Raw genomic sequence first — 25,972 nt, forward strand, 5'->3', positions numbered from 1 at the left:
ATTCTTAAGATTCTTTGGAAGAAATTTCTGAAATCTCAACGAATCGGTGTACAACGCGTTATTTCGTGTCATTTCTGTCACGAGCAAGTTCATCGAACCAACAGAACAAATTTGAATTAACTCTACCTGAGATTCGATTCATACACAAATCCCAAGCCTTGGTAAAAATTCTCAACGAACACGAAGCAGACCTCAATTACATTTTTATCGCGGTTAATTAAATTTCAGTTTGCATTAAATGTAATTCGAGCTTTATCGGCGCTTTAGATCTTCTGGATCTCTAGATTATTAAACATAATTATTCGTCTGCGAAAGGAATACTGTTCACTATAGAATAAAGGGAGAAAGAAAGATTGTAAGAACTGCGCTTTATCTGTTTCGCAATATTCCTCGTGATAGATAATTGTGGTTTAGTTTAGATACAGAGGATTAATGCTAGTTGTTTTTTTTATCAATTTATTTAAGCATTATTTAAGCATTCGATTAACTTAAGTATTCTTTATCTAGTAAACGAATGCATGTTATTTCATAAATTTAATCTCTAGTTCATAAATATCGTTTTATTATATCCAGCATGGATCGAGTACTTACTTTTATTACGTACTACAATAAATATATATTTTACATTTTGCGGAGTATCTTTCAAAACGATCGCCAATACGACGGCCTAGTTTCTTTTAACAGTTATCCGCAGGATAGCCAGTTTGCCTTCTCTTAATTTTACGATTAGAACTATTCTGTACAATTTTGGCGTTTTTTCTCCATCGTTTTGGCCGATAATGTCTAATTTCCTATCAAGTTTTTCTTTAATTCTATCGACGATCGATGACGGCTGCAATTAGCAATGGCTCTAAACGAGTAGAAAATTGTTGGCTAATTACTTGGATCGTTAAACAAACTTCAAACATGGTATGAAATTTTATTAGATACTTTTAATGATCCTGTTGCTTATTATACAGGATAAGCATCGTAATTAGAACAAGTTAGTTTCCTCGTTTTTATTGGCATCGAAGAGGAAACGGTAAAAGAAAAGAATCTATTTACGTATGGCCTATCGTCTGCTAATTTTAACCTTTGGGATAAATATAACGATGTAGCTGTGGAATGCAGTTTCATTGTATTAGACTTGCGATATTGTTTACGATATTTTACACGCGATCATTAGAGTAATGTATTCATTAAGATCAAGCCAGAAGAGCCCGGTGAAATATTGTAAAGAAAGTAAATGAAAAAGAAATGAAATATTGTCGGTGTTTAAGCCCTGTACTGCGAAAAGCACGATTTTATCTCAGTAAACGTTGGTATTATCTTTTGTCAAAAGCAACCGTATACCTTTTGTAGAAAGAAAATTTGTCATTTATAGCTCTAAACCTATTATCGTTAATACGTGTGTAAAAATCATGCACTTGGCAAAAGATGCGTGAGAAATATTTCACTATCAACTCCCAAGAGCTATAGAGCTATAGAGCTATAGAGCTATAGAGCTATAAAGCTATAAAGCTATAGAGCTATAGATCTAAGTCCTTCTTAATTTTCTTCTTAATCTCGCAGTATTTCTCATTCTCGACTAATTCGAATTAACAGGCTGGCAAACTATGTGCCAATTAATAAATATCAGTGTAACAGTGTAACCGTGTGTAACAGACGGTTCGCAAATCGAGTACATAAATTGCCGTGAAAATCTCGCGCGTTTCCTGCAACGTTATTCATCGTTCAGCATCCAGGTAGCCACTTCACCGAGGAGGCTTCCCCTTAGTCCGGTTTTTATTCTGCCAGCGCATAAAAGATGTCGAGTTTGCCGGTTTCCAGGTCGCCACTAACAGGTTTGGGCGTGGTGACTGTCCAGAGATAAGCGTGTTCCTCTTTCTCGGGCATGCAAAACGTTCCACCTTCGATTCTCATTAACCATAAGCGTCGATTTCGATTACGGCTCTTATCCTTCGACTTCTTTATACCGTATCTCGACTTATTAACGCGACTATTTCTCCACTTTCTTCTTTCCCTTTCCGAATCCTCTTTTTAATCAGAGCAGGAAGAGCTTCTCGGATTAGCGAAGAATCAATGAACCTTGGCGAGTCTCGAACCGGTTTCCAGCCGGATGACGTTACAACGAAATGACACCTGGTTGCGCGATAAGAGCCAACGATGGGATCAACTTCGATGTAGATGGATAGTTATTAATGCGAGTCAGTTGCGATACAAATATTTTCCTTCGCGATACTCGGAAAGAATTCTCTTATCCGAAGCAGGTTCGAGTCTGTTTAAAGTCATTGTTTCTTCTTTTCAAATTATTCCCAAGTTATTCGAAACTTTCTAGATAAATACGAGACTACTTGCAACGCACGTACGTATGCGCATACTCGATTCCATCGCTAATAAGATCCACCGATATTCCGATCCATTCTCGATGGTTCGGTCAGACCTGAGATTTCATAGCCTCGGTCGAGCATATTTCGTTGCTGCTTCTTTGCCGATTCGATTATAGGTTCGACGACCAGCGTGATATCGCGAGACGCAACTTTCGTCAGAGTCTCCTTTTTACGTCATCGCGAGAGACTCGTTCATACCGCGTGGCGTTCACCGATCTCCGGTGGCCGTTTTCACTTTTTGTCAGAGAAATCGCGATGTCTGTCCCTGTGTACACCACTGTACGCCACGTACCGAATACCTCTTGGCAGCGAGCGTACGAACCACGCCACTTTCCCGCTCATGGAAAAAATATGGAAACTAATTTCATCCTGGAAACTGCTGGAGATGCACCAGAGGAAGATTGTCGGAATTTGTTTGTCGGAGATATCGCGTTGATCTGCACAGATGTTGTCCTACAATTAGAAATTGTGCGAACGAACTTTGAATCGTGCGAATACCGTTTGATTAGCCTGTTAACCGGATTTTCTGTTAGAAATTTTCCTAGACATGGAATTATCAGCGAATTATCAAGAAAGCGTCGATAGAGCCGAATTGGTTTACGCTACCATTCAGAAGTAAAAAATAAGTCGAACGAGCATTTTTGTTGGCTCGGTGAAACGACAGTGTCACGATCAGGCGCGATACCGAGAGGAACGATTTTTATCGGAGACCGTTCGGTGGGCGTGAATCGGCAACAGCTTTCGAAACTGGTTCCGCCTATCAAAGCGGCGGACGTCAATGGATAACAACAGGTTGCTGTACGTCGTATTATCAGAATAATACAGAACCGAGCCAGTGATAATGACAGCTGATGAAAACGGATCGGCACAATGGATCGTCGTTGATCGACGCCCATCGGCTGGCTCTGCCAACCACGGCCAACTCGCGCTCATCCATCCTCCTGTGAACGCTATAGTGGTCTATGTCTACGCACATAGGTATATGCGTATACCAGCTCTGATTAATAGACTGTGGATGTTTATGCAAGTTAGATACACAAGGAACACACGATGTTTCTACACTTAAAATATCTATGCAGATATACGTGAAAAATATGCACATGCCATTATACGAGCGTTATATATTTAACCCTGGATAATATTTAACTAACGTTTCGTAAAAATGACAATCGCAACATTAGTAATAACGTTACTCGCAAGTAGCACAGTTATCTACGGTTAAATATCAAATATCGTGTACGGTACGATATTTAACGATTGATCAATGTTGCAAAAATCTAATATATCAAATACTCTGTAGAATACGATATCTTATAAATCGTACGATGTACGTGGCCGTATGCATTTTGCTTTTTCACGTAAACTCTGTTAATCGAGAGGATTCTTTTGCCTGTACGAGTATCAATCGCCATGTATGTGGCTGAACTATGACGACGAACGATCGTGACGTTTTTCTTCCGCTGCGCCCGATGTGTTGCTAAAGTATCATCCTGTTATGATTACTTCCGTTTCATTGTTTGCCGCGTTTCAATTGAAATATCGATTGTATAGTCTAGCTGTGCGGACGATTGATCGTGTCGTTGTGTTTAACAATAACCTATTGTATAGATTCTTGTCGGATAAATTTTCGTGTTCTATTCGTTAAAAACGCAGATCTATCACAGGTCTGTTGACGCAGGAAATACTTTTTAACGATCGTGGGGGTTTCGTTTCGGGAAGAAAGAAGCAATAAACGTTGGTAAATTTATTCGTACGGTGGACTTGTTTCGTTCCCGATAAAATCGGCACGAGCAATGATTTCGATGTCATCGGTATCGCTATAGAAGCGTGAATGGAGTAACCAAGTGATTAAATTTTAAATCACTAGCGGACGATCCTCGGGTTTGTTACGACTGGTGAGAAAAGTGTACAGCGTTTGCCTCGACGGTAGAGAGACTCCGGGTAGATCGTTATCGACGGTAGTTAATGCAGCGACTACAGGCATTGTTGATGTCACCGGCTGTTCTCGCCGCGGCCCCGTGTGCAATAACGCGCATGTCACACTATAATCGCTTCTATTCCTTTCACTGTTGTGACTACGACATAGAACAGGTTGGAGGGTTATAACACGAGGAATCGTGCACGCAGCTCGTTCTGCTTCGCGGAATAACCGCTCGTAAGCCGCGTTGTCACGATCTAGATCCATTCGCGGATCATTACATCGGATGATCCGGGAGAATAGCCATGCCATGCCGAGGCGATCGGACGGTGTGTTTCGTCGCTGCTGATGGACCTTCTTCGATGATCGCTTTACTCGGCTACTTAATCTTTTATAACTACAAAGTACATGCGATTAAGATAGCAACTATCAGTCCTAAAAGTATAGAATCGCGCCAGTACACGTTGCATGTTCGTTTAAGACACAATATGTACTAAATATGTCTATTTTTTCAGAGAAATAATTACAAGTTATCTAATTTTATTTTACGATTTCTGTAGTACTAGTCGTGCCGCCTAACTTAACTTTTGGGTCTTAATTTGGGATCGTTAGGTTTCTTCAAAATAGCTATCAGTAATTAAGAACCCAATACATTCGGTCTAGATATGAAAGAAAGGAAAAGTACGACAATATTGGAAAAAAGTTCCACCGCCTCTGAGTTAAGTGGTTTCGATGCTTTCCGCCATTGTAAACGATTCGACGCGATTCGAAACAATTCGAGACAATGTGATACACGTATGTACATGTTGCGAACGCGCGGCTTCACTTTCGATAACCACGCTCGATCGTCTCTCGTTATCACGATACGCGAAAGCTCAGCGACCCGTTACCCATTGTAAAGTGACGATCGGCAACAGCGGAGAAGCCGATCGCTGGCGACTTTCACGGTTCTTTTAGCAACGGGCCGGCACGATTATTTCTGGTCGGGATTGTTCCACTTTTGCGACGCGCCCGTAAACTTCTCGCGCTACGAAACACGAAGAACGAGTCCGGCAACGCTTTGAAACTCGGTCGAATTACTCTATAGCCTCCTTACGATGCTACGACGAATTTTCTTCGACGATCGGAGCACGAAACAACGTGTTTTATGATTTTTCCTCGTTCCACGTATTTTATGATCGCGCCTGATGGTCGTTCGTTGTACGGGCATTATGCATGCACAGATTTCTAAGAAACATTACAAAAAATTATCAACCTCACTTACTCATAAATTATCAATTTCACGAACGACTCTGAGCAAAAAATTTAACAACCCACCGGTCTCGCTTATCAACTCTTTGTTTTCCGTACATTTATTTATTTATTTATTTATTTACGTCTCCATCGATACATTGTAACTTTTGGATACAATCGATTGCCTTAAACCTAAAACAGTCTTAGATCATAAACGTAAAACCTGGGGCTTACAACTTATAGACAGCTAACCTGTATGGTATGAACTCCTTAGTTAGGAATTTCGATCAGTTATTGTTCTTGAAGGTACTAAATTAAATAAGAGTAGAGCTACGTGGTACTCTCTCTCTCTCTCTCAAACTAGAAACGTGTAGGAACCTCAAAGGTGATGAATTAATTCTTTCACCACGAGTTTTCGAAACGAAACCACGAGTTTTTGTTCGTTGTTCACCATCGCTGTTCCTAGACCCATTGACCGGTAAAACACGTCCAAAAAGAACTAGTCCAAGGTCAAGCCACGAACAAATCAAGATTAACACACTTACGCGATATGCATCGACGAGCAAAACTTTCCTTTTCAAGGAACGATAATTAAATTACAAAATGTTGGAATGCTTCTCAGACGTCCGTCGTAGATTAAATCGAAGAGAAGATGGTAGATTCAGCGCGTTTCTCATAATTCAGCCATTGTTAGTATCAGCACTGGTGGTCACAGGTTGAATAAGTCCATATACCGTATGCGTGCTTCTAAAATGACTCACCTTCGCTTCGAAGATTGCACAAACGAAAAGCATAGTCGCAGGTGCGTCCTCCGGTGCATCGTGAGGTGCATCTGCCTCGTCAAACGGACTTCCATTGTTTCTTCGACGATAGCGAATGATTTATCGGAGATTGTCGTTGTTCGATCGAATTATTCTATAAATATGAAATAGCAAACGTCGGAGATGAAGCGAATTCTTGACCAAAAATGGTTATTCGAGTAATAGAAATAAACGTGCGAAACAGGTAAAATAAAGATGCGGATCTAACAGCTCCGTGTCGATTCCGTAGCACGCGTATAGACTTTCGAGAAACTTGTCCGCGAAGTGAGCGTAAAAGCCCGATTTCTTAAGAAGCGTCGATGAAAAGATCAACGATCTGTGTGACGATTCCTCGAATTGTAAAAGACTGCGACCCACGCGCCTAAAGTTTCCAACCAGTGGACTTGTAAAACTTCGCCCAGGTCAAGATCCACTTTCTTTTCCGCGACGAGAGATTATGCTCCTTTCTCCGGTTTCCGGTACTGGCGTTGTTGCGCGTTGTTGATGAGACTGGTCTCTTTTGAACACGCGAAAAAAAAACCGCCGACACATCGACACTCTAAATATGGCTGGAGTCGGTCGTTTGTCACGACCCCACCACTCGGCAAAGCCTGTCCTACGCATACTATTCTGATTTGCCAGATCCTACGATTCGATCGGAGCTTGTTCCGCCAGTCGACGGAACGTGGCCGTGCTAAGAAAAACTCGTCGAAATTTAGACTCTCAGCGTCTGTTGATCTTCGAGCTATAGACGTCTGGTTTCTCTGACTGCTCGTGGTCTTCCCAACAAACACCGGATATTCGGAAGTTTCCCGGCTATGTTTTGACAAGCATTTCTTCTATTTTCAACCACGGAATACTCTTTGAACAGATATTACGAGCTTCATTTATGCGCGACGGGAAATCGGTTTGTATTACGTACACACGTGAGATCGACGAAAGACATGGTAGGCGACGTAATTTGCGCTGGACATTGGATTTTATAGTCCGTAGCTTGGGATAGTTTTAAGCGTAAAAACCGGCTGTGAAAGCTTCTAGTATTTATCTAGAATTAGTTCAATGCAAGATTATAGTTGATTCGAAGAGGAGTGTTCGGAGGTTAGGAAAGCGAGTAAGACGCTGGAGCCGGAAGTTGGTTGATTCGACCGAGTTCGAAGAAGAGACGGCTCGATAAGAAGAGAGAGGATCGATCTTTCGTTCCTAATGCCGACTGTTAGTTAGTCATCCGCGTTGCGAAAAAGGATACGCGGAAAACCGATGCGAATTCGACATTAGAACGGGTAGCTTGGATTTACTCGGAATCGAGCTAATCAATGTTGGAACAAAGCCGTTGGAACTAGTCTGAAAAGGGGCAATGGACTCTTTAACCGGGGCGGTCCGATGACCTTGACGAGAATAACTCACAAGGCCGGACATCAGCCTGAGAGGAAACATGGTGACGCGTGGTTCCGTTTACGTGGCGGTTCTCTTTGTTTTGCCTTTGATCCTCTGGATCTTTGGAAACCGCAGAAGAAGCAAGATCCTCGCTGACGTCCTGGAAGCCGCTAGGTAAGAGCCCTTGCGGAACTCTGTCGGGTTTCCTGTCATTGTTGGATTTCCGCGAAGGAATGTAGCCAGCCAGGGAACACGCATCGGTGATGCGTTAGCGAGATGTGGTGGATGAACGATGTTTCTGTAATGAACGTAACGACGTGTTGTTTAACTCGAGTAGCACGGTAATACTGGTTTCGGTGGATCGTCGTAGGTAGCTATGTTATAACAAGCGTTCGAGATAAGTCGGTTAATTTTTAATCTCTCCAGAGTCGAATTCTTTTTACCCTTGAGATGAATATTTCTTCTATTAGGTATTAACGTTAGAAATGAAAATTCGCACGAACCGTAATTTACTTACCGTAAATAGGCGTATTTATCGCATAATTGATAATTTGTTAAAGAACGATACTGGGTACGCGCAAGCTTGCGACAGTTGAATAGTTTTTTTCTACCTTTGCGTATACGGACATACGGCGTTGTAAAGCGTTAATTCGAGCGGAAAGGCGTAAATATCCGAATATAGGAAGCTCGGAAGGGTAACCGCGATTGCATCGTTCAAGTCTCGAGTGCCTTTCTAAATGTGAAATTTCAGGCAGCGCGTGACCCGCAAGATTTATTATTTTTATTCCACTGGACTATTATGTCTCAGGTATTTCAGCGTGAACGCGATTCAGCGTGTGCCGTTGCTCCGATATTCTTTGTCCTTTCGTACGCCGATCCGTTTTACGCTGCTCTTTCTCTTTCTTCTCCGTTGCTCTGGCAGCTGGCCAGCCGGGAATTCGCCCAGGAAAATATGCGCGTGTAACAAGACGTTCTTCTCGGGCTCGGTGCACTGATCTTTTTGCGATTATCGCCTTCTGTCTCGAATTTTTTTCTTTTGTTTTTTTTCAAGTAAATTAACGTCGATACGTGAAACGCAGACGTATCGGACGTACGATAGATTAGACAAAGGCATCAGTCGGGTTTCGAACGAGATAAAATTACGAAGAAGGATAATATTAAATTATCACAGATACCGAGGGAATAATATTACGAAACCGTGAAAGCAACGTTCGAGTAATTTTTAAATTACAGCAGTAACGATTACGTTGCAGATGCGGTATGAAAAAATTGATCGTTGGAAAAAGTGCATGGAATATATCATGTAGAGATTATTCTTATTTAACATTAGACGTATCCGAGAAATTATGCGCGATTAAAGCTTTAATTGTGAAAACAGCATGCATCTACCCGATACGATAAAACACTCTCACTTATCCGCAACGAAGATACCCTGCTCTAACTAATTGCCCATCTAACGGTCTGCTTCGCTGTGGAAACAATTCTTCTACGATAAAACAGTGTTACTTGCTAAAACGCTTTCACCTGTTCTTAGTTATAACTAGCTTTATAATTATGCAAATGGTAGCAGCATTCGGTTGTCGGTACTTGGAATAAACTTGTCAAACCGTGCGAGAGCGTTACGTTCGCCAAAACGATTCTCTAAGAATTTGATCAAACTATCGGTGAAGATGTGGAAAGGGATTGAAAGTTGGTTCTATAAATATATTCGAGTCCATTTCCTTAGTCAGCGTTAACAGGTTCGCGGTAAGTTGAATTCTCGTCGACTCTTGTCGATTCTCGTCGTCTCCGATCAATTAACCGCATAACGGATGGACGGCGACGACATCGAGTTGGATTCGTGGTCGAGCAATCGAATCGTCATTGCTTGCTTCATCGGCCGTTCCATTTAGGATCACCCGATGACGCGACACATTATAATTACGATGCTACGCCTCGAGTCTCAGTCCCTACCGTGCTATCGTCCTCGCTTGTTGCACAAACCGACAGAACGTCCACTTGCAATTAATCGATCGACCGTGATTCGTCGTGCTTTTTACGCTACATTTACCTGAACGTGAACACGTGGACGTCGAACGATACCAACGTGTAAACCATTCGTAAGTTTGAGCAGTATCGGCGAATAGAAAATTCGATGACTCGAGGATTCTTAATTGCACTATCGGTAAACATAAATACGTTTTGTCATACCTTATCGTTTCGATCATAAGCCACAAGCCTAAATTCACGTTACTTCGCGATAGAAATATCTCTGTATAAATAGCGTTTCTCTATTTCTATCGCGTTAATACGACGATCTATCAATGTCCGACGTTCCATCTTTATCTTCGCACACAAGCGTAAGACGTGTAGAATTTCTATGCAGAAGAAAGATTCTGTTCTCGAAAGCCGCAATTGGCATCGGCCAAGCTGAACCAGGCTATCGACAGAATCGGTACCGGTTAAATGTGAACGCGTTACGTAAAATGTTTAATTATAAATACGCTTACCGTCCTCGTCGTTGAGGATCGTTGTCACTGTTGTCAGTTACGCAAAACCACGCGAAGGCTTGTTCTCGATTGACAGGGCGAGGAACGAGTTAAATCGACCAGACCTCTGACGATCTTGGCATGGTTCGCGTCGGAAGCATAAAAATGCCGGAAACGGTTTTATCTAATCACCGTGCAAGAAGTGGAAGGGAAAGGTCTACACTTACTCGACGATCCAAGTGTATCGTATGCTATCTCTAGATACCGATAAAAATAAACTGCCTCTTAAGCGTACCTCGTGGTGTCTAAATTTAATTCTACGTACAACGAGGCACGAAACTCGCGTTTTTCTGGGTGATATTCTAACTTGAAGTTGATCCGTTGATTCGTCTGCTTCGCAGACCCTACGATCTCGGTTCGCACGCAACGTCGTAACAGTTACGAAACGCTCGATACTAAGATTTTTAAGGCCACGTTCCCTTGGGGCTGTACGAGCAAAAACGTCTACCAAACGTAGGTACCGCGGATTTTCTTCGTTATCGATCGCTTTCACCGATCGAACGATACTTGACGTAACGACGCAAGAAAGTATTAAGTATTTTTCAAACGAAGGAGTTAATAAGAGCTGTTATTACCTTTATACCCAACTATCGCATTGGTAAATATTATAAATCTACATACGATAGTTCCTCGTTGTAACATGGAGCGATAATTTTTACGCGTAAATATTTAGGGAGCGCGGGATTTCCAACATTTTACAAGCAAGCTTCGATCGTTGGAAGATCGAAGCGAACCACGATGAATTCCTGTCGATTAGGCATAAACCACGCCGCTCGAGGCGGTCGTTTCGTTCGTCAAAAAACTGCTGATTGTTCGAAAAGTTACCTCACAGTTGCCTAAGAAGTTAGTTTATACCGAATAACAGATCACCGAGTTACGTCACGATTCTTAAATATCTTGCAACATTCGTTCCGGGCTTGTGAATCGTGAGAGGATTTCTTCGGCTTCGGTTTCCTTATTACCTCAGCTTCGCTTTGATACATTTCTTCCACTTTCCTCTGATTATTACATAAACGCTGTACATACTACGCTTTTGCAAATGATCGAAAATAAGATGAGAACGCTTCGAGACAAAGTAATTTTGGCTGGAAGGTGATTTTTTCCCAATTAATTATAGAAGCATGTTTGTTTGTTTACGTATATGAAACTCGGAGAATGTTACGTACATTGTTCAAGTTTTGTCGTACGTTAATGGCCTATGTACAATAGCGCAGAGATGGAAATGTAAATAGAAGTTGGTAGATAACGAACGAACGAGGACGTAAAAGCAGTTGACGAAGCAGTTACTCTAGCTCGAAATAAATTAGGTAGAAGGACAACAAGGATGAAGGAGAAAACATACGCATGCACACGCCGTCAGGTGCAAACAAATCGAATCGTTGGACGCTTAACCACAGCCAACTGGTTATCTTTATCGTAGAGGGACGATGCGATCGTCCGTCTTGTGCCGTTTATCGCGGCTAATCTGTCGTTAGCGGTTTCCTAGGTTTCCTAAGGAGCGTGGTTCGTAAATTCTCCTACCAATCGCGTCGCAATACGATCTTCTTGGGTACGGTGCGTGCGCTCTTCCTAGATATCTGGATCCTCGGAACGTTGTGACTTGGATTTTCACGGGAATTTCCGACCAGCCGGTTTTTCCTTTCGTCGTATCATCGACGGGCGTGAGAAACGCGCGAACCTATAGCGAGAATGCTGGCAAAGAAAACCAAATCGCATTCTGGCTCTGGTAAAGTTCAGCCGCAGTCGTAAAGGATCGACTTAGCATCGGTTCAAATTGTATCCGCGATAAAGTTTTATGACGAAAAATTTGGAGTTTGATGATCAATGACCATCTTGCGCGATGCGTAATACTGTTATTTGAAAGTGTGTTTCGCGTTTAGTAGATTCGATAGATTCGAGTAGATCGAAGTTTTCTTACTGCCTAAGCGTGTGAACGTTTATACGTTGCTTCTCTTTTAATAAACATCGCTTTCGATAAACTCGCCACATTCGTATTTATTCGAGGCTGTTACAAATACAGATTTAACAATTTGCCTTACATCTTAGGTTAAGTTAGGTGGATCGTCGCGATTCTTGAAGAAAAATAAATATGTAAATTTACGATGCGATTCACTTATGTATATATTTATTTATTTATCTTATAAGATGCGTAAGGATTTCATTCTGCAATCGACCATTGGAAAAACCATCAAACGATGGCATTCCTCGACATTTCGCGCAAACTTTAAAGTAGAAACTTTATTTATTCCTAAAAAAAAAAAAAAAAAAAAAAAAAAAAAATTGAGGTGAGGATAAAAAGACAAAGTATGTAAATGCATCCAATAAAAGCGGCCATTAATACGTCAACTTTGATCGCCACTGACGATCGAAAATTGTCGAAAGTTTACACGCGATTACATCGGAAAAAGGTCAATAGGAAAAAACGAATCAAACGACAACCTTCGAACTTCAAGCGAAAATTAAACGATCAACTGGAATCGTGTAAGAGGCAAGAAGAAGAAACGTTCTCTCTTCGTACGATATTTTTTGCTCTCTTCGTCCTACGATCGAACGATCACGATGAGTGATCACAAAATTTTGTCATTTGTCAAGGTAGCCAGACATCGTTGCGAACATTTGTCATTTGCGCGTTGTTACGTTTTCAATGGAAAAACCGGACTGCTGTTTGAGTAGAAACGTTCACAGATAGATCTCTCTTTGACTAGATACCGTCATCCAACGATACACCGCCAATTTTGTCATCCGTTTAACCGAGACTGAGTTCGATCCGAGACTCCAGGAGTCTCCTCCGATTCGTCGTTCAAAGGAGAAACGAAAGGATCTTTTGCGATATTTGCGAGAGAATATCGATAATCAGTCGCACGAGATTAATTTGGAATTATGCTGAAGACGGAGAAAAAGAATAAAGGCGGAAAAGAAGGAGAAGGGAAAGATAGAAAGAGAGATGGAAAGGGAAGTTACCTGTTAGCTTTACTCTGCCGGGACCAAATCAATATCGATATCAAATATTACGAAACAGTTGATATAACTGCTGCTCTTTTTCAACAATGTTCCTTTGTTTCGCCTGAAACTTTGCGCACCGAGTAACTTTATAGCGCGTATCTTAGATACTGCGAAGCTTTTATATATCATCTGGTTGATACGATTTCCGTATTAATGACTCGATAGGAACACACTGTTGTAATTTTAGCGGTTAGCATCTTAACCGCGAAACATATTACGTCTATCCGTTTAAAGCGTTGGTATTTTCCAGCGATGTCCGTGAAACGGGAATACGATCACCGATACAAACGTACAGAGCTCTGAATAATACATTTAATCGTTAAAACACGATCTTCCTTATGGCCGATTGCTTGAAAATGTGAAAATCGTAATTTAAAAGTTGCAGCACAGAAAGTGTAAAAATGCATAAATGGAATCCAGTTATAGATCGAAGCTGGCGCGAAATATTCCACTGTATCGAAGTAAAATCATAAGAGTCGCGATGCGAAAAACTAATTTCTTTTATGCCGAACATAACGATCCCGAACCACTGAGAAAGGAAAGACAACCGAGTATGTATTCGCTGTTGCCTGGAAGCGGAAGCGGTTTGCGTTCGAGATAAGTAATTCTCTTTGACCATTCGGTCTAAGCTTTGCTTCGTCACCGAAAAGTTGACGACGATTTCTCTTTCGCCTCTTTGAGGGAATGCGCGTATAAACCTTTCGCGATTACCGTGCTGGAATGTTATTTTCGATTAACGATAAGAGACGCGAGAATCCCTCGATCTTACCGCGATGAGACATTCCATCGAGTTTTCTGACTTTCTTGCAGCATGGTAAATGGTTTCATGATGGTGATCGAAGCTTTCCTAAATAAGGAGGCCATCTTTAAAATGCTCAAACTTGCAGAAGGATAGCAAGCGATTATAATAGTTTGAAATTTGTATGCATCTTTTGTACAGGTCGGCCTTGCAGACGTTGCACAAAGTGTCGAGTAAGGCACGCGAACAGAACTACTTCCTGGGTGGGCTGTCACACGACTGGGTCAGTTACTATGAGCAACGAATCGAGAGCGATCGCTCGTGTCTTAACGAGTGGCATACTATGGACAACCTGGAATCTCGAAGACCACCGTCGCCGGACAGCGTACGCACCAAGTAAGATCGTTAATTACCATCTCTGGTTACTTTATAGGATTATTTACGCCATACTGCTTATGTTAAAGCAAATTCATATCTTTTTCAGCCCGACTAAAAAAGCGATACCCCCGAGTAAAGATTTCTTTTATCCCTGAAATATTGTAACGTGTATTTTATTTCGGACATTTTAGCCTATTTCGTTTCTAAATGTGTATTCGTTGGCGACAGACCCAGAGAAAGGGACGAGACTGAGCGCGTGATCCGATCGACGTTGAAGGAGATCATGATGTCCGTGGACCTCGACGAGGTAACCTCGAAGTACATTCGAGGTCGTCTCGAGGAAGACCTCGACATGGATCTCGGGGAGTTTAAGCCATTCATCGATCAGGAGATGCTCACCATTCTGGGTCAGATGGACGCGCCGACTGAAATATTTGACCACGTTTATCTAGGAAGCGAGTGGAATGCAAGCAACTTGGAGGAGCTCCAGAAGAATGGGTGAGTCCCTTTCCTCCTGTTACTCGAGATCCTTCCGTCCTTTTAGCTTTGCCCGATTTGCAGCTGACCGTTCTGTCCATTTAAGGCTTGCGCTGTTTTTACTCGAGAACGACTTCATTTTTGCAATTGCAGTAGAGTAACTTTAAATTCGAATATATCGTAATAACGATTTATCTCGTACAAATATTCAATTATCTGTGAATAATATCTTTCTTATACTAAAAATTCTCTACTATCCAGTGTGAGGCATATCCTGAACGTAACTCGAGAGATCGACAACTTCTTCCCCGGGATGTTCACGTATTTGAACGTACGCGTGTATGACGACGAAAAGACGGATCTGCTGAAGCACTGGGACGATACGTTCAAATACATCACGAAGGCAAAGAAAGAAGGTTCGAAAGTGCTGGTGCACTGTAAAATGGGAGTGTCAAGATCTGCCTCGGTAGTGATCGCGTACGCGATGAAAGCGTATAACTGGGACTTCTCTCAAGCCTGGAAGCACGTAAAAGAGAAACGGAACTGCATCAAACCTAACAACAGCTTCCTGCTGCAACTGGAGACCTATCAGGGTATACTGGACGCGATGAAAAACAAAGAGAAGCTTCAGAGGTCCAAGTCGGATACGAACTTGAAGTCTCCTACGTCGACGAAAGATCAGTCGAAGAAAGAGGAAAAGTCTGGCAACGTGGACAATGATTTGCAAACTGCATCGGGCTTTGAATTAAAAAAGACCAGCCAGAGGCCGAAAAGTTGGTCGCCGAATGTGAAAATTAGCGAAACCATGTTGCCTTCTGGTACGTTTACTACTACTCGTTTAATTCCATTTTATTAAATTTCGCATGCTATTTTTATAATTACGTTTATATTGTAATCTCTAACTAACTCGACCTGTTTCCGTTCCATTTTAGTTCCTCTTTCGCAGTCCCTCGAAAGCATCGATAAAACAGGAAGCACGGAAGTGACCAGAGAAGAATTGCTACGGTCCAGCAACCAGAAGACCAGTATGTCGCAAGAAGCTCGAAACGTTTTGATGCCATGCGGCAACGGACAATCCTACAGCGTATCTCAAAACAAAATCGTCCACCTACCAGGTCCCTCGCCAGACACTCCGACCGTGAAGAACCGAATTAGCAAGTTAGAAACGCAGCAGGGTCAAAGGAGAAAGGGATTGGTGCTGAATCTGACGAATCAATTCGAAGCAGTCAGCAGCAAGCCGTCTTCTCCGAGTTCTGATTCAGACGGCGGGAAACCGTTGCCACAGAGTCCGATCTCTGAACTGAACGAGAATGGACTCGGTATGCAGAAGCCTTCGTCGGAAGCTTCGTCTACGGTGGCAGTGAAGCAAAGCGTGTGGGATCCCGGCGAGAAACAAAGCAAGAGAACGGAACTCGGTAGTAATAGTGAATGTCTAGTCTGGACTGCATCATCGTCCGATGCAACATGTACTAATTCGTGTAGTAACGCTAAGACTAACAGAGAAGTGAGTGCGGAGAGTGAGTGTATCGCGACAACCACGACAACGACAACGACGACAGTGTATCCTGGTACGTTAACGCGAAAGACCAAGAAGGACGGAGACCCGTTTAGTACGCACGTTGACCGAGTGTTCGATCGCGAAGAAAGGCAAGGCGAGCCGGTTACGAGAGACTCTCCCAGCCGACAGAGCTCTTGGAGCAGTTACGACAGTGCCGTAGTCCTCGACAACAATTCGGTGCACAGCTCCTGGGCCACGTTGCCGTCGAGGAACAGTTCTTGGGGCTCGTACGACATGCGGCCCTCGGATCTGCTCGGATCCAGTGGCCTCTTTCCTTACGACAAGGAGGAGATACCTTGGCATCCAGGCACAGTGAAACGTACCAAGCAAAAGCTCGAGGAGAACACCAGCTCGGGGACGGTGAAACGCGTGTGCACGCAAAATTCCGACACGGAAGAGAAAGACAGATTACCGGTTGAGGAAGAATCGTACAATCCGGTACTTCTTCACCATACCGCGTCGCCAACGCCACGAAGGAGGGATTCCTCGCCTAGCCAGGAACACGGTTTGAAGGTAGATCCTGCCAGAAATTCTCCAAGTCCTGTTAGAGGAATAGATATCTCTCCAGCGTCGATTCGTCAAGTTGGAAGACTATCGACGAGCGCTCCGGCGCCATCTTCTCTCTCTTCGGACTCGGACTTACCCCTATCCTTGAGATCCTGCAGGTCAGAGAGCGAGACATCCAGCCCGTGCGTGGTCAACACTACTCAGTGTCTTTCGGTTAAGCAACACAAGATGGTCTTGGAGAATCTGAGCAACAAGTCTATATTTAACAAACGTTGTCTATCGGTCGACGACTCGCCGGACACCGAGTGTCCACGAAGTACCTCCGGTATCGTAAAGAATCTCAAGAAGGAATTCGAGGCGAAGTCGACGAAGCCGGAAAAGAGTCCGGAGAACAGCTTCGAGAACGACTCGCCGATCACGGTCTGTCGGCCGAAAAGGGACGTGAAGATCAGAAGCTTGCCCTCCTCACCGGTGATTCCCCACAACGAATCGAAGATTCAAGCCCCGTCCGAGATCAAAGAGAAAGAGAAGTCGAGCGTCGACTCGATGACGGCTTCTCAGGACAACTTGGAAGACAGGTCGGTGAGAGTTTTGGTTGGTAAGTACGAGGTGAAACCCGAGTCCAGGAAGTCCTCGGAGATCCAGCTGCGTGTGCACAAAGACAAGGATTGGGAGTCGATGGACTCGCAACACAGCAACAAGTCGAAAATTGGTGTAGAATATAGTAGGAGGTCTGCACCGATCATGATTAACAATCATTCGTCTGCTCCTCTGTTCAATGAAGCGCCGGAAGCACCTGGCAGGCCACCAGTCCCATCGGCTGGTGTTGTGGCAGCTAGTAAGAAGCAGCAACAGCACGGCAGGACGCATCCTCTTTCCAGGCTGCAGGTCAGGCCTAGGCACAGCAGTCCGGTTTACAACACCATGTAAAAAAGGAAAGAAAGGGAAACGTTTACGCGTTTGGTTGTTTCTCTCTCCCATTGAGTCGAATCTAAACGCTCGTACCTGAATGCATGGGTATGTTGCGTTGTCGTGGCCACGATGTGAAACTGTGTGATCTCTATTTGATGCCAACGAGTCGAGGATCGTTTCTCTTCGAGCTCGACGACTAAATCGACGGGGACACAGGATTTTTCTATAGATTCGTTTCCCACCATCTCTTCGATGTACAATTCTAATCTTTGCGAGAACGTCCTATACTATGCTGTGCGACGATACGACAGAGCACCCGTATTTTTTCGATGCTTCTTCAAACGGACACGGTGTACAAGCTTCTCGTATCTACCTGGCAAAGCCATGCTTTTTGTGTGTACGTGTGTGCGCGCGCGTGCGTGTGAGAGAGAGAAAGAAAGAGAGAGAGAGAGAGAGAGAGCAAAATCATTTGCGATGTTTTTGTGTTCGTTAGCTTTAGTGTTATCGTTGGAACAAAATTTACACGGTTTGTATTCATTAATTCCTGTACGAGCAATTATTAATTATTTGCGATGTCGAAGAACAGCCCGAATAATAGCTTCTGGAAACTACGTTTTGTCCAAATTTTTAGGTAGAAATTAATGTGAATTAGAAATTAATTGTATTTATCACCGCCATCCTATTTAAACGCTACATATTATGTATTCGTCCAGCAGAGTATGTTCGCGTGAAATATTTAATAAGCAGTTTGATAAGCAGATACATAGTTGATAAGCGAAGTGAAAATGAAAAAGGAAGAAAGACAAAAGAGAAACGACCAGTTTCTACGTTGGTACAGATTTCAAGGGATATCGAAAAGATACAAGTGCCTTGTCCTACCGTCAACGACTGTATACATATAATTGTAGAAAGGCACGTTCAAGGTCCTTCAACGTTTTATGTTCCTTCTTCGTCAGACGTGTCCTTGGCCTGCTCTTAATTAGTTCAATTATTTTTTAAGCTGGAAATGCAACAATTCTCGGAGGACGCGGAAAACGCTGTTATTCCTACGACGTGTCGTCACTTAATAGACCTAATAATGGGCTTGGAATCAAACGTGATGTGTTGTGTATGCGGGGATGTTGCGCAGAAGTTGGAGCCAGCGTGTTCTTGAATCGTGACAAGATAGCGTCGGCTCCGGTCAGGCTGTGAACGAAAGGTCCGGACCTCGCGTTATGTACTAAAATATCGCACTGACTCCTCCTTCTGCTGTCTACGTTGCGATCGCCGAGGCGTATGCAAGATACAGATTCTATACATATAAAGAGACACACCTCGGAACGACGACGTGTAACGTTTAAACTGTACTGTTTAGTATTTTAGAGTGAACGATGTGATTAGAATGGTGCACAGTATGCAAGGAGAGACGAAAGTAGCAACCGCCCCCCTCCCCCCGCCCTCCACTCCCCTTTGTCCCGAGGGGAGCTGCCTCGAATCGTTTGAGCGATTCGATCGGTTCTTCTTACTCTCTTTATACTCATGTCAGTTTGTATATCGTGTGTAAAGCATCGTCGCGCGAATCCAATTTCTTTCTTGTACATTTCATTTTCGCTTTTCAGTTCGATCGTCCTGCCTTGTTTCTCCTTCTATTCTTCTCTTTCTGTTCCCATTTCTCCTCTTTATACTCTTTGCTCCATCTCCTCTTTTTCTTCATCCACCAGTGACGATAATCGTTTATCGAAGATTTTACCGTAATCGCAACTTGAGAAAGTACAATGAGAAACGCGGCTCGATATCAACGTTCGTCGTTCTTATTAAACATATCATCGGACCGTTTATTCTTATTTGCATTCGCAAAGCCATGTCGACCAATTTTATACTACTGTCCTAATATCGATGATGATGATGAAGATGAAGATGATTGATGATGATGATGATGATGATGATGATGATGATGATGTTGATGAAGATGATTGGTGATGATGATCATGATGATTGATGATGATTATGATGATGATGGTGATGGCAATGATGATGATGATAGTGATGATGATGGTGATGCTGATGAAGATGATTGATGATGATGATGATGATGATGGTGATGAAGATGAAGATGATTGATAATGATGATAATGATGATGATGACGACGGTGGTGGTGGTGGTGGTAATGATAATGATGATGATGATGATGAATGCGAGGCTCATTTTTTGATAAGATGCACCGCGACCACTGTGTGCGTAGAAATATATTTTATTACTGAGATAATTTTGCGGATAATTTTCTCATACGTTTGTTCTAACCACTGTTCGTTCTTCCTCGGACGAAACAGATCCGGGGTGTGAAACGATCCTGAGACCGAATGCTACTGAAAAACTGTAACACATTAAGTTAGAATAAAAATGTTACATTGCCAATGCTGTGCTTTACGACTGATATTCAGCACGAAACTGATTATTCGTTAGATCGTTTCCTTTTTCTTTGTGGCTTCACGGTGATATTCTTTTCGAGCTGCGTGTACCATCGGTGGCTCGTATCGTTATTTTCGAAAATTTGATCGAATATCGGTGTTGTGCGTGACGTTAAACGCTGGAACGTACCAGTCGACTTAAAAATTATTATTTTCGCTAACAGGAATTATTTACTTGTAAAGATAAAAGATAGCTGTTCAACGTCTTCAGGGACAGATATCCCTCGAGACGTTAAAGACTAAGAGTAACGAGTATATTTCAAAGAAATGACAAGAAAAGGAAGCTCTGGTGTTTCTAGCGTTAATGTGCTAAACTAATTTATATAATTTATACAATTCCGATACGGAACGAACAAAAAATTTCTCTTCGTAAATTATCTTCATGATGAAAGAAATAAAGAAAATCTGCGCTGTTCGAATTATACTATTTCTTAAGCGCGTATCTAGCATCTAATTATGTTGTTGTAATTACAAACTAGAGAAAGAAAACATCGATTCGCTTTCGTGGCAGAGTTTAATTTTCACGGACGAGACATAGAGCGACCGAAGAAAGATCGAACGATCAACTTGGTTGCGCGTCTATCTCGAATATCCGCTTGCCAGCACAGAACGCAAGTTGTGGTACGACGGAGATGGTCCTCGTTTTCTTTGCGTGCTTTGGGTTTATCGGGCCAATGTCCAAGCTGTACGTACCACCTCTTAAATTCCTGATCATCGCCAACGTCTGTCGAAAAAATAATCGTCGTCGTCATCATCTGCGTAACGAGTATACTCGACGGAAGGGATATAGTCAGGTTATTTAAAAACACGACGTTTTTTTTATCCTTACGAGCATGCGAAAGTTTCACGATGCGTTGATCATATCTTGTTCGACTTACTAATTGTCAACTTTTTTCAGCGAATTATTATGTAATTCTATAGGTTTGATTTTCATTGGATCGATCGAAATCTATTTCTAAAATATCGGATGTACAGAGTGTTGGCACTTTGATTTTAGTTGAATTTTGGCAAAGTGATCGTTTTTAAAAATAATTTTAGATTTCATGCGATATGAAGAGACCAAAACTATTTTCAAATTTATACCTGTTATCGTTTTTATGTTACGTGTTACGTAGATGTGTGAACGAAGTGTGTAATATATGAAAGTGCCCAATTTTCCAAAAGTCTGAAATCCTGGTGCACATTTAATGTTTTATATACTATCGTCTTATTTATTGCTGTATACTAGAAAATATGGAATATCGACAGGAGGCTTTCGATACTTTGAAAACTTCCGATTCTTTCGGAACTTGCGATTAAACTTCGAAGACTAAACAGCCTTAAGAATCAAAGCATGTTCGAAGTGTTCCGATTTTATGCCGCGTGTATATACACATGCATATGTGTATATTCAGAACGCATCGCTATGGTTCTGAATTTAGACGCAGATTGATATTTTAATTTACGACTTGACTATATCGTTTCTACCGTTTCGACTGTGCACTGCGAGCGAACGAAATCCGTATGAGAAATCTGTATTTACGGCGTGAGATCGCAAGTCGATCACTCTGAAGAGATTGGTATCCGTGCCACCGCAAGCGATGAACATGTTCGACACGTATTTGCCACAGTAGAGCAGGGAAGGATAGCTGTCGGGTTCCAAGGAAGCGAGCAACTTTCCGCTACCGTAGTCCCACAATTGTATGGGATTCTCTCTTTGCCACGCGCACGACAAAATCTGTTCGTAATATAGTTGTTTGTTAATAAAAATGAAAAAGTGAAGAGAACACCCGCAACGTCTGATTCCTAAGCGAAAGATTAGCATGTGTAGCGTATTCTATTCTTTTAATAATTTCTAAAGTATCTTCTTACACGTTACGTTTTATTTTTCGTTCGAACACCTTTCGTTTAGGTGGTAAACCAAGAGGTTGAGAATTACAAGCGAGAGATTGTTGCATGACGACGGCTTAATCCCGGTAGGGTGAGTGTTGGGTCAATTTGGCTCATTCTTTTTCCAGTATGTATATAGAAATTTTGATGTTACACGTTGAAAAATTTGGCGATTCTTTTGTTAATTTAAAAGATGCGTTCCTTTTATCTTTTTATGCAAATTATCTATTTCTAATTTAGCTATCTCTCTAAACAGTATTAATGCATTTTTGCTTTCTCGCGTTGTTGGAACGATATTCAAATAATTTATGGATAAATATTTCGAATTTTTGTATCCACTTTGACAGAATTACGATGTATGATTTTGTAAACCGGAGAAAGACTATAGCTGCTTTTTCGACGCTATGTTACTGCCAAACATAATTGCACTCTTTGTTACGTAGAACTGTGGATTTTGGTGCGATAAATCAATTTTTCTCGTTGATGTGTACGTAAAACCAAACTATTGTTAAAACGTGATCGCTGACGAATAAATCGAACAAGAGATTACAGTACCGCATATTTTTGTATGCAAAGCAATGAGAAACGTCGATTTATATTCGAGAAAAATACAATGTTACTGTCCGAAGAAAAGATGCGATATTTACAATACATAGACATTTTGAAAATATGTATACTGCCCTCTTTTAATGTTTTTCTACTCTGGTCTTGGGTGAAAAGGAACTGTAGAATCATCTTTTCTATATCGGGTAATATTAAATCAAACTGACCCACCGTTTACCGTACGAGAATCGACAATTGTAAAATATAAATTATCCGATGTGGCGAATGATTTCCGATTTGTCGAGAAAGTGAACGCGACGAAAAGCGTATCGAGAGAGCCGGATGCGTCGTTTCAGGACCAGAATTTGGTTTCGAAAAACGAACTCCTACAATTTTTATATACTTGCCGTGTGAATAAGAACGTGTTAAGGTGGATATAATTGGACTTTGAATTCTGGATATAAATATGTGTACCTCTCTTCCATTCCTACTGATATCGAGCCCATCGCCGCACATATGCACACCCGATATTCTTCTGAGTGCGTACGGTTGCCTAGTGTCCCAAAATTGAATAGTATTGTCCCAACCACCGCTTATCAGCTCGTGTGCCGATTTGGGGTTGAAACACGCGCTGAACACTCTAGATTTATGACCGTCCATGGCTTCCAATGACTCGCTAGAATGTAATAAAATGCAAGAAATAAATAAATAAGAGAAGAGAACGTACAAGAAGGAAATATTTGTATGTTAAACTTTTATCGGGATTCGAAGAGATGCTGTAAATGGAAAGAGGGTGAACACCGAAGACCGCTAAAAGGCTTGTTTTTCTCTACACAGATCGAAAAAAGTGTGTGTAACATGTAGTCGGTGATATTTTTCTATCGTCGGATAAGATTGTACAAATTGAAACGATTGTAAACTGGAATCATTCTAAATAACTATTAGCGAAACTATGGTTTGTAAATAGGAACGAACGTTGGCTATTGTCGGCGTGGCGGGTAATTGCGTTTAAGATCGTCGCCGAGTCGTTCCGTTTGTAAATGAAACGTAACTGAAGAGAACGCGAATAGAAGCGTCATAAGAAACATTACCTACGTTATCTAACGCGCGTTGCGCGTTATACGTTCGAAAACGTATACGCTTTTCCTTATAACGATTATTTTATACCTACCGTGATAAGAATATCGATAACGATAGCAAGATTTTACTTTATTTTCCTTCTTACCGATCCTCTGTTAGTACTGTTTCTTAGTATAGTCTATCGGTACTACTGTACATATCAATAGAAACCAGAGAAACGCGATTATTAGACGAAGGATTCTTCGTTAAGCGTCTTTGGAAGTTGTGGACCGCTCGCAATACGAGTGACGAAGAAATGAATTTTATATCGAGTTAAATGTGTCGTAGCAGAGCGATCAATCTATCTGTTTAACTAGGAAATCTACTGTCAGTGGACACCTGGTGCGAGTTTATTTGATTCGAAGCGACCCTGAGCAGTTAGTCTTGATCAGGAACGAGCTACAATCACGTTTAACGAGATCAAGGTGACTTTGAAGTCTTCCACTCTCTGGAACGTTGTTAGAAGGCGTAGATCCGTCGAAACAAATTGATTTTGATCTAAAACATTCGAATCGTCTGTAGAGATTGTCGTACCCAACGATCAATAAATATACACAGCTCTATAGCATCGTTGTATATCGATTGTATATAGAACTGCTTGATTCGTTGTCATATCTAAATTATTGCACCCCAAATTATATGGTTGAAAGATATTTTAAAAACAACGAAAACCTTGAAATACTGTTTTTACATTTTGGTTTTCCACTGCAACCAAGACAATAATGACGAAATATATTTCAGTAATGATAGGAAACCTTGCGTGAAATACTCTTTCCTGCATCTTGGTTTCTTCGTCGTAAAGAATAAGCTTCGCATCGTCGCCTAAAGTTAGGAACTTTGGCAGACGAAAATGGTAAGCTAAACCCAGCACCTGCCTCTTTTCCCGTATCGTGTAAAGACACTGCGAAGTTGGATAATGCCAGCATTTGACGCAGCCACTAGCATCTGGACCAACGAAATACACGGTAAAAGGAGAAAGAACCGAGCGAAAAATTAATCCTTTGTCGCTTGACAGCGATATAAAGAGTAAACTGACAATGAATACTAACAGGTTGCAAGAACGGTACGCGAGATCGGATGAGATTTGTGGACAGGTCTGTGCTTAATCGCGGTCGTCGGACTTGGTTTCTGTATCATTTCAGTGTCACGCAGCGTCAACACTTCGTCCGATCTGCTTTTGTACAATTTTACCGAACCATCCACCAGGCCAGCCGCCAAAAAGTCATAGGTCTCCGTGTAACAAATGCAAAGAATATCTTGCCCGACCTCTCTAAAACAATATCCTTTTATCGGCTAAAGTTTTATCGGTCGAAATTTCGATGAAATAAACTTTGCGTTGCTTAATTTTCGTTAATCCTGAAAACATTGCCAGAAGGCAATTTTTATCAATCGTTGTTAAGCCAATCATTATTAATTACTCGACGTGTTGCTTGTCATTTCTCAAGAGTAGCGAAATGCTTGTTAACAAGTGATTCTATAATCGACGATAGTTTACACGAAAACAAACGAATCTTCGATCATAAAATTTCGAAAAATTTCTGTTTAAATTTCATTTATTATAATACGATGCCAAAAATGTTCTCTTAAATCGCAAATAAGCGCAATTAGTTTCAAATAACTTACTGCGTCTCTTTTATTTTTGTTTAAAGGAAATTTTGCATACATTTGTCTAACGACAGTTACGTTGTCATCCATATACATTCGTTCTTGATCCATTATGATTATTATTGCTTTCGACAAGGCTGGCTCAACTTCATCGACGCTATTAATAACAAACAGGAAACAAATTACCACAAAATATAATAAATGGCACTATTACATATTGCTTAGATAAATAAATAGCGATCGTGAATGAATCAGGATAATAAAATGTGCAAAACGATATTCAGAGTTTTAAATAAACGATGTACTGTATAATAATATGCAACATGCTGTTGAACATGATTTATGGATAGATCCTGTTGTTAAAGTGAAATAAACGTACCATTGCAGATGGAATTGAACTTAGAACCTTGTTTTCCACGTTCTATTCGGTGGCGAGGCATTCATGCTATTACAGTGATTACGTATATTAGTATTAGACTCATCTTTTATTGCCACTTAACGAATTTGAGGCTATAATTTCCCCATATTCAAAGTGACGATCGGTTTTGGAAAACTTCAACCGCGTGTTTCAGAATTGTTCGTCCTTCGATTC

General features: G+C 41.6%; 2 protein-coding genes across 4 annotated transcripts in view; one reads left to right on the plus strand and one right to left on the minus strand.

Annotated features, from left to right (window-relative positions):
- LOC132906206 (protein phosphatase Slingshot) overlaps window positions 1-22,664 on the plus strand; it is a 76,972-nt gene extending 54,308 nt beyond the window's left edge. For 2 of the 3 annotated variants that reach the window (XM_060958175.1, XM_060958174.1), the window contains 4 exons: window positions 14,166-14,360; window positions 14,571-14,840; window positions 15,081-15,637; window positions 15,752-22,664. In XM_060958175.1, coding sequence (XP_060814158.1) covers window positions 14,166-14,360; window positions 14,571-14,840; window positions 15,081-15,637; window positions 15,752-17,814 — 3,085 coding nt within the window. In that variant the 3' untranslated portion in view covers window positions 17,815-22,664. Of the gene's footprint in view, window positions 1-9,632; window positions 9,794-14,165; window positions 14,361-14,570; window positions 14,841-15,080; window positions 15,638-15,751 lie in introns of those variants that run through there. The other variant, XM_060958176.1, reaches the window with a different exon arrangement.
- Window positions 20,807-23,899, minus strand: LOC132906207 (uncharacterized). The gene is made up of 4 exons (XM_060958177.1): window positions 23,882-23,899; window positions 23,131-23,332; window positions 21,767-21,961; window positions 20,807-20,968 (listed from the first exon to the last, which is right to left on the minus strand). Exons 2-4 carry the CDS (start codon window positions 23,314-23,316, stop codon window positions 20,807-20,809), a joined length of 543 nt encoding a protein of 180 aa, XP_060814160.1. The 5' UTR covers window positions 23,317-23,332; window positions 23,882-23,899.
- Between the last annotated feature and the right edge of the window lie 2,073 nt (window positions 23,900-25,972).

The sequence above is a fragment of the Bombus pascuorum genome, chromosome 4 (genome assembly GCF_905332965.1).
Source record: "Bombus pascuorum chromosome 4, iyBomPasc1.1, whole genome shotgun sequence".
In the NCBI taxonomy this organism is placed as follows: Eukaryota; Metazoa; Arthropoda; class Insecta; order Hymenoptera; family Apidae; genus Bombus; species Bombus pascuorum.

What these genes read in the sequence shown, in the direction of transcription:
- LOC132906207 (XM_060958177.1), bottom strand. Translation starts at nt 23,316, where the DNA reads ATGGACGGTCATAAATCTAGAGTGTTCAGCGCGTGTTTCAACCCCAAA. An exon ending in TCAGTAGGAATGGAAGAGAG is followed by an intron (nt 21,962 to 23,130) that starts GTACACATATTT and finishes TATTACGAACAG; the next exon opens with ATTTTGTCGTGCGCGTGGCA. An exon ending in TCGACTTGCGATCTCACGCC is followed by an intron (nt 20,969 to 21,766) that starts GTAAATACAGAT and finishes TTTTTTCGACAG; the next exon opens with ACGTTGGCGATGATCAGGAA.